Source organism: Ruditapes philippinarum, unplaced genomic scaffold (assembly GCF_026571515.1).
Source record: "Ruditapes philippinarum isolate M1 unplaced genomic scaffold, ASM2657151v2 ctg4183_1_1_1_1, whole genome shotgun sequence".
Taxonomy (NCBI): Eukaryota; Metazoa; Mollusca; class Bivalvia; order Venerida; family Veneridae; genus Ruditapes; species Ruditapes philippinarum.
The window spans coordinates 184,119-193,285 of NW_026860215.1; the positions used below are offsets into that span (position 1 = coordinate 184,119).

Below are 9,167 nucleotides of genomic sequence, written 5' to 3' on the forward strand. Positions count from 1 at the left end.
GCCGATTGGTTATTCGTTAACTTCAACACCTCACTTTTAAATTACTTACCCTCCCCCCCTCCCCCTTACCGCTGTGGTTTGGAATCCTTATAGGGATTCTTTTATTTGAGAAAGCTATCTAGCTATCCTAAGGAGCGTCGGTTGTTAAAGCTGGACAGTCATCATATGACCCTTGCAAGTTTGGTGCGAGAGGCCCCGACCCTGACCCCATCCCCAACAAACCCACACCTCCCTCAAAAATAGTTTAAAAAAAGAATGAAATAAAAAAACAATTTTAAAATAATAAAGTGACATATTGCTGCAGTTTGATCTGAAATGGAATATATATTTCAAAAGATTGAATGTGGTGATGCTCAAACAATAATTCATAATTACAAATGTTAGGTTGAACTATAGCTACAGACTAAACCATAAAAAAGATTGCCACATTGTTTCGTTTATTCGAACATAACTTTTTAATCTATCGTGGGAAAGTGTATGAGATCTATCTACCAAAAAGTTTCATGTTGATATCACTTTATTAAGTTATAGTTTCAGAGTTATGTCCCGGACAAAGTTCGAAATGTAACAATGAACAAAAAGCAGTAACTCTAAATATAGGCAATGTAGAGTACGGTTCCTTTGCACAGCATTTCTACCCAATGTGATCTAGCAGCCTACAAAGGTTATTATTGACACCTCTTATGGATTGAGAGTTATGTCCCGGACAAAGTTAAAAGTGTAAAAGGGCAAAACCTCCAAAAGTAAGCAAGGCAGAGTGCACTGCACATCTACCTTACTAGATTTATCTACCTACAAAATTACAAAGACGGCCGGAGGGACGGACAAAGCAACGACTATATGCTTACCCTTCGGGGAGCATAATGAGAATGGTTTACAGTTAAAAAGTGACAGTTGTCACTGAAGCGCCTAATGTATAACGCTACCATTAATTATATGCGCTTTAACGCTATGTTTGTATATAACACAAATGTCGTTATTACACTAGCGAAATATTGTTTTTTCATATGGCTTTATTTTAGCCTTGCGCCGTGGTTACAATAATGTAATATGATGAATTAATAATTGTGGTATGTTGTAAAAATAACTCTTAACGTAATTTTCAAAAAGAACGTTACGTCACAAGATGTTTAACTTCACGTTGGAAATAAAAAGTCGTCATTTTCGGAGATATGTTAAAATATGAATTGGTATGGAGATAGGGATTTTTTTCGGTATTGATTTTCAAGAGCTAAGGAATTGAATACATTTTATTTTATCTTCAAAATTGACTATTTATATCGATTGCAAAATGTATAAATGGGCAACTTATAGACGCAACTTCCGTATTTGATGTTTTGTTTTTGTTTGATTCATTTTACGCATTTTCCCAACTTTATTTCAGTCATAAAGGCGGGTAGTTTCCTAACCATCGTTCTTGGAGAGTTACACCAGTACTAGACTACCTTCCTCCGCGCTAAACTACCAAAGCATCTCCCGGGGATCGAACCAACGCCAGAGAGGTAACTTGATTAGAAGTCATCGACTCTAACCCCTCAACCACTGAGGCGGTTTAATTTTATGTAAAGCTCTATAGTTGATATATGTAATAAAATATCTGTTTAAAAAGTGTACATAACTGATCACTTCAACATGCGGTTGTTATGCAATGTTACGAAATAGTAATCGTAAATTGTATTATGACATTGATAAATTGCTTTTCGAATGAAACGCCAAGTTTATCAGCTGTTTCTTGCGAAGTCAGATTGATTGCTTGCATTCGTCAAATATTTAAATACAGACTTAATTTTTCAAGCCTCAAGAAGCTACTTTACAAAATACACCATTACATATACAGTGCAGCTAATCGCGTAATCATTACGCGTGCATCTATCAAACCTGTTTAGTGTTAACTTATTTCAAATAAATGTTTCTGAGTGTTTTATTTGAAACAAATAATTTTTCGAATTACTATACCCGACAGTCGAATAGATGTCTACGAAAGCGCAGACGGGACACTCCGATTATATTTTAATTTCTATCTCGTAGCCACGAGAGATATGACTCAGAAAAAAGTTATCTCGTTCCCATATGATATTACTCAGAAAATAATTGCTATCTCGTGGCCTCGAGTTATATTTTTCAGAAAAAATCGCACTTTTTGTTTTTTGAGTTATATCTCGTGGGAACGAGATAGCGATTTATTTTTTTTTTTTTTTTTTTTTTTTTTTTTTTTTACGTTATTTCTCGTGAGAAAGAGATAAGGAGTTTTTTCTTAGTTGTATCTCGTTGGAACGAGATAGCATTTTGTTTCTCGATCTTTTTTTCTGAGTAACAACTCTTGGCCACGACATAGGGATTTGTTTATGATTTATTTTTCTCTGAGTTTACTCTCGAGATAGCATTTTTTCTGAGTTATATCTCATGGCCACAATATATGAAAATAAAATAAAATCTGAATGTCCCTCTTTGCCTCCGTAGATGTCTCTTTAGATTTTGATTCTCTATCTTCATATAAATAATCTCATTTACTAATATGGGCAATATTATATATCTTCGATACATACAGATTATGGTCAATCATGAACAAATTTCCCGTGTCCATCATGTACAGAAGACATTGCAAAACAATTTACGTCAGATACTTATGGCCACTTTTATATATCCCTTAAACACTTAAAATATTTCAATTTTAAAATTCAACGCCTATTCAAATTACATGTTATTCATGTCATTTATCAAAATACAAATGTATGTTAATTTCTAAAACCGGATCGCGTTTCATTTATTAAAGCTTACATAAATGATCACATTTCATTTGCACATTACAGTACATTAGATAACTTACAGATCACTGACATATTGCTCCATCCTTTTAGGGGGCGTCCGTGGCTGAGTGGTTAAGGTCGTTGACTTCAAACCACTTGCCACTCGCCGCTGTCGGTTCGAATCCCGAAAAGGACTTTGGATTCTTTCATGTGAGGAAGCTATCCAGCTAGCTTGCGGAACGTCGGTGGTCCTACTCAGGTGCCCGTTCGTGCCTGAAAAAAATGCACGGAGGGGCACTTGAAGTCTTCCTCCACCAGTAAAGCTGGAACGTCGCAAAATGACCTATACTGTGTCGGTGTGACGTCAAACCCAAGTAAAATTTGCACTATCCTTATGCTGAAGATCACAAAATACATATGTATACGACAACCAGATTTAAGTGCTTATTGACTAGTAAATATCTTTATACGAAACTCCATTAAAATTGTCGTATCATACCACTGGCCCCGTTGTAATACTTTATTTTAACGATTCCTTAGCATGAAAATGTAATTACACTTAGATAATGCACATATTCTTGGTCTTTAATGGCTAGACAAGATCCAAGGATGTACACCTGTTTTCATTATATTTAAAAAAAGAATTAAGATCTCTAGTGTACAAAATATATTTATATAAAGTTGGTGTTAATAATGCTGAATGTAATAACCTTAACAATTTTATTGGTATAATTATAGTGTACAGATGATATTGATTGAGTCGTATAATTATTTCAATATAGTGTTGCAGATCCCGGAACATATATGGTGTCTAAGATTGTTATCAAACTTAAAGTATACATTTGTTTACAAAATAACAGAGAAACAATAATATACAATGAATGTTAATACATTATTAATGTAAATACTAATATACTAACATAATTAGTTATTGTATTCAAGTCAAAAAAGTAACGGAGCAATCGTAGAATTGTACTAGAACTTCGACCGTGACTGGTCACTCAATCCCATTAGAGGTAAGTATCAATCTAAAAGTCTTCATTTTAACCCAAAAAATTATCAATTTCCTCAACTTCCTTGGGACTGGGTGCGTTTTCTGCTTTACTTCCAAACAGTTCTTCTACGACATGCTTTCGAAAGGAAAATATGCACCTTTTATCGACTTTCGTTGGTTTTGACGTGCACAAACTTATGGAGATTCCAACAATAAGTGCAGTAATGAATCCGATAAAAGAAAACATAATATAAGAAACACTATATATTTTCTCTAACAGAGAACTGTCCGAGATTACATCTGCTTGCGACGTTGATGTTGTGATATTTCCACCAAGGGTTATGTAAGTTGCGTTTTCTGTAGATTTCGCAATTGAAATAGACAGGTTATAACTTGATTCTTCTTCAAAAATATGACATTGATCAGTAGGTCCAGATGGTAAAAAGGGATAGGCAGGTAGATCAGAGGTCATTCCACCAATATTTATCCATAAAGAAACAATCATTCCACAAACTGCCCCTATACACACACCCTTTGTTGTCGCACGTTTGAACATCGCTGATAATACAAATATAGCACATACTGGACCGTCCAAACAGCCAACAAGACTAGCGAAAACTTCTGTCACAGACCCTGGAATCTGTGATAATGCAAAGGCCAGCGCCATTGAAACAAGGCCATACATTAAAACGATAATTTTAGATATTTTCGTTGCTCTGTATGGATGCATACCCGGAAATTTCACTTTGATAATGTCTTCGTATGTCACTGCAGACAGACTACTCAGACAAGATGACAGGGTACTAAGTGCTGCACTTGATAAGGATGCAATGAATAGACCAGACAATCCAGGTTGGTGTTGGAAAAGTTCAAGAACAGTAAATGGAAGGATTTCGTTTACATTTGACACTATTCCTGCACCCAGGATATCACAACGCTTTGAAACGTAATATGCAAATATCGTTGCGCCTTCAAGAGCAGCCATGACCATAAATAAAGAATAGAATGGCATTGTAATCAAATACAAATTACGAGCAGTCTTAACTGTCGGAGTAGTGTACACTCTTTGCATGGCTGGCTGCATGTAACAAACATACAACATTATACTAAATGTTCCAAAACTTACATTCCAAAACTGATATCTTATCGTTGGATCAAGACGAAAGTCTGCAATATCAAGTCTATCATTGGCATATTCGAAGGTTTTTTCGGATCCTCCTGCATCTACACTCGTCTTGACCAAAACCGCTATTATTCCTGTTACCATGATAATAAGCTGGAAAACGTCGGACCAGATAACTGCCTTTATTCCTCCAACTGATGTATATATTGCAGTTACAGTCGTGTAAATTATGATTGTTCCCCAAAAAGGAATACCCATTACAACTTCTAAAGCAATGCACGTGCCAACAGTCACTGAGGCCATGTAAAATACACTGTACACAATGCCTGCCGTTAAAGTAACATATCGCAAAACGTTGTTACCATACCGAAGATTAAAGTATTCATAGACGCTTGTTAGTCTCAAAGGATGAAAAAGTGGTACAATAAATATTGCTGCGAAAGTGTACGCAAAAATTGCACCAATTCCGTAGTATGCTATTCCGATTCCATAAGCATATCCTTCAGCTGGAAATCCAAGTATCATTAAAGACGACTGGAATGTAACTACAAACGAAAGAGCTACCGGCCATGTTCTTGAAGATCTTCCAGCAAGAAAATAGTCCGCGGGCGTGTTTTTCTTTCTATCAAGAACAGCAAAAACTACTCCAATTCCAAATGAAATAATTATTGTGGCAAAGAAAACTAGATAATCCAACGCACCGAAAACACCTGCAGGTTTCATTGTGCACCGTTTGACGTTTAAATAGAAAGTAAAGAGATGCAATGCTTGTTAACAACTAAACAATGTCCTTTCAGTATCTGGTATGAGTAAATGAGCTACAACTGTTTCGAATGACTGAATGGCTGGCTAAATAATTGTAGGTATAGTATTCAAAGTATATGATATTATCTTTACATCCTAAACAATTCGGTTTTAAAATATGATACTAACTGACACACGAATGATACTTTCGCTCATCTTATAAGAAGAATTGTAAATTTGTTTAATAAATGAATCAAAGTACTGAAATACAGATTAACCGGCTAAATAACTCGACAACTTGTGGTAAGTTATAGCGTATTTAATTACGCAACAGGCTTATAATTATAAGAAGTTATATGCAGTCTATACTGTCTTGAAAAAAGTACATTTTTTCAAAGAGATCACGTTTATCAATGAAAATTATCTATCATGACGAAAAATAAAAAATTAACATTTTAAAGCAACTACTTATTTTAACCATGTGATTCTGATCTTTTACACATGAACAGATGAGACAACTCACTTATTTTGTAACATATCAAAACAATTGGCACACAGATTTAACATGACATTTTTCAACAGTGGAAATATGATCAAAAAAGTTGAAAAAATGAGGAAAATATAATCCATAAAAAGACAGACTCAAAACGGTAAAATTTGTATATCTTTCATTACTATTATTTTGTTATTCATTTAGAAGAAGATTGTTATGTATCTTTGTAGCATACTATTATTTCAATTAAAAGGGCAACAACCAGGAGACTACTTCCAATGTCAATGCTATAACATAACCAGCACTCTTGTAATTCTCACCTGAATGATTTTTAAAACATGAAAACTATAACTGTAACACATACTCATTAGAGTCACAATCAAAATATCATAACTAAAATCGGGACATATCACTCGCGCTGGCAGGAGCCAATTAGCAAATTGGCTCCAAAATTATTAAATTGGCTCAAGAAAATCATGATTGGCTCCAACTTACGAAAAGTATAACTTTTGGAATATCAAGTCTAAATTAAGCATTTGCTATTTTAAGAATGGAAAAGTACACATTTGGTTTTCCATTTACAACTTCCGCTTTACCGCTCCTTATCAAAAAACACTGCGACACAGTCTCCTTTTTGTGGGGTCATTGACTGGTCTATATTTGTGACTTCCCTTCCAAGTAAAATATCGATATAAAACAGTAACACAGTCTAATACATTGACCTCATGGTATGTTTACATGTTTATCAGCTGCTAGCCCTGAATTTGCTTATAATATCCATGGCACAGCATCAAGGTCATGGTTTGTTAAAGGTCGAGCAGTACACATTCATAAATTTGACAAGGAGTATATTTGACAATTAGTATTCCTGAAAATAAATTGACCTTACTTCGTACATTACCTCTATCTGGAGCATTCATTTACAAATGGCATACATGGCTGTGAAATGTTTATGGAAAATTCAAGAAGCATACAACATACATTTTAAGGAAACTTACGCTAATTACTGTACTCTTATAATGAATAGTTAGCATTTTTTCCTCTGAATTATGTTTAGTTTAGAACTTTTCAATATTCTTCTCTTCATTCTTCTTACTCTCAAATGTTTCTGTTTTTATAATTTCAGATACAGATAGTCCTCAAACCAAATCTTTGGCATTAACCAAGCAAGCTGAAGCAGCACATTGAAATGTGGTTCTGATGCCACTGTCATGCCACTAACTAAGATTTTATGAAAACATTGCTGACCAAATTAGCCTGGAAAATGTTATTCGTATAGCTAATGAGCTGCAAGCTTTTATGATCAGTTTTAAAGTGATTAAAATGTAGCTACCAAAATAAAGTTGGATATAAATGTAGTGTATGTTTTTTTTCCTAAATATGTCATGCCTTTTTAAGGTGTTCCATAGATGAACTAATGCTATAAATAAGTCTGACAATTGAATTCTGGTTATTTTGCAGTACCTTTGCCTTCTTGAAAATAAAATACAGGCATGCAATTTTCGCCGCGAAAAATTGGCTCAAAGAAAAAATCTGCCAGTGCTAGCCCTGTGTTATGTGCTTATAAAATCCATGGCACAGCATCAATGTCATGGTTTGTTAAAGGTCGAGCAGTACACATTCATGTTTGCTTCGGAAGAGGATAAAGCTGTCCTTCAAAATGCTTAATTGGTCAAAGTTTTACATATATATATATGAATTTCATGAAAATTACTATCCATGTCTATTTGTGTAATACCTTTATATATATAGTAAACGAACTTTTAAAATAAGTGGCCATCTCTTAACGGATGGTGGAAAGTAAGTGGTTTTATTCTCCCGCTAGTTTCCTGGTCAGCGATATATAATCAAATTTCGCGGGTCAGATTGGTCCGATCAAGCACTTTATTTGTCCTGTGATTTGAAGTGGTCATCGAAGTGTGTTGTCAATTAAAGCAGCACACCTCAAGCCTCAAGGTTATGAATATTTTGAAAATGGAATTAAAGCATAATATTGTATACTAAGCAAAAAAAAGCAATTTACAACTCATTATAAAAAAAGAGGTCAAAGTATGCGAGAATTACTCGAATCTTGAATCTTTTCACTTTCGTAAACTCTTAGTACATTTTCCTCAAGTTTGAATTTATTTAAATATTTTCCCTCATCTGGAGGCATGCTGCTTTAAACTAATAAATAACCTTCTTTTTACGGTCATCACTACCTTAATCGAAAAAATCAAACGTTGTATGTTAAAACCGATTAGTTTTGTTGTATTAACAATTCATAACAAAACATAAACATACATACTTATCTTATTTGCATTTTGTATAACAAAATAAATCATTAACAGCATAAGAATTATGAAAATTTAAATATGAAATGAAGCTTGTATACAAAGCAATAATTAATTTTTGTCATAAACAAATATCTTTCATTTACTTTTACCTTCAATTTAAGACTGGTTAAATTTGGTAGAAATAGGTCAAACCTTATTGCATCCACAAGTAGCAAAAAATGACATAGATATGATAAAATGTATACCTATTTTTCGACATTTCTTTTTAAATGATTCTAAAGTTACTAGAATGTGACACACATATATCAGAAGTTAAATCTGATATCTTATAAATTAAATTTAAAAAAAGTTAAAAGTAGCTTTTGTAGAATATGTTAATAAGTTTACAAAATTGCCGCAAAATAATTTTATTAATTTATTCTTTTTCATCACTTTTTATATTATGTTACAGTTTAACAATGCCCGATTTATATCTCGTGAGTTCACATTTTACAAAAGATACGACGCATTTCAGTTATTACAAACAAGTATTTAAATATAAAAAAATATAAACTTCTGGCGTACAAAAACGTTATTTGGTTGTCTGTTATCAGAATAATATCCATAATGTTTATATAGGCCCTTAATTGAAAGGAAAGTTTCCGATTAAGTTGATAGCACAGGTACTTAATAGTCGCTTACTAAGATTTTGTGGAAAACGGAACGTTTATTTCTTTAAATTCGTAATTGTTAAGGGACATAGTCATAATTGTATGAAACACTTACCAAGTTTTAACAGAAAATTTGTGAA

General features: G+C 33.6%; 1 protein-coding gene across 1 annotated transcript in view; it reads right to left on the reverse strand.

Moving 5' to 3' along the window:
- The window catches only part of LOC132759270 (sodium-coupled monocarboxylate transporter 2-like), a 68,222-nt gene extending 62,635 nt beyond the window's left edge, over window positions 1-5,587 (reverse strand). Inside the window, exon 1 of the mRNA XM_060751010.1 lies at window positions 4,020-5,587. Coding sequence (XP_060606993.1) covers window positions 4,020-5,587 — 1,568 coding nt within the window. The remainder of the gene's footprint in view (window positions 1-4,019) is intronic.
- Window positions 5,588-9,167: the final 3,580 nt, after the last annotated feature.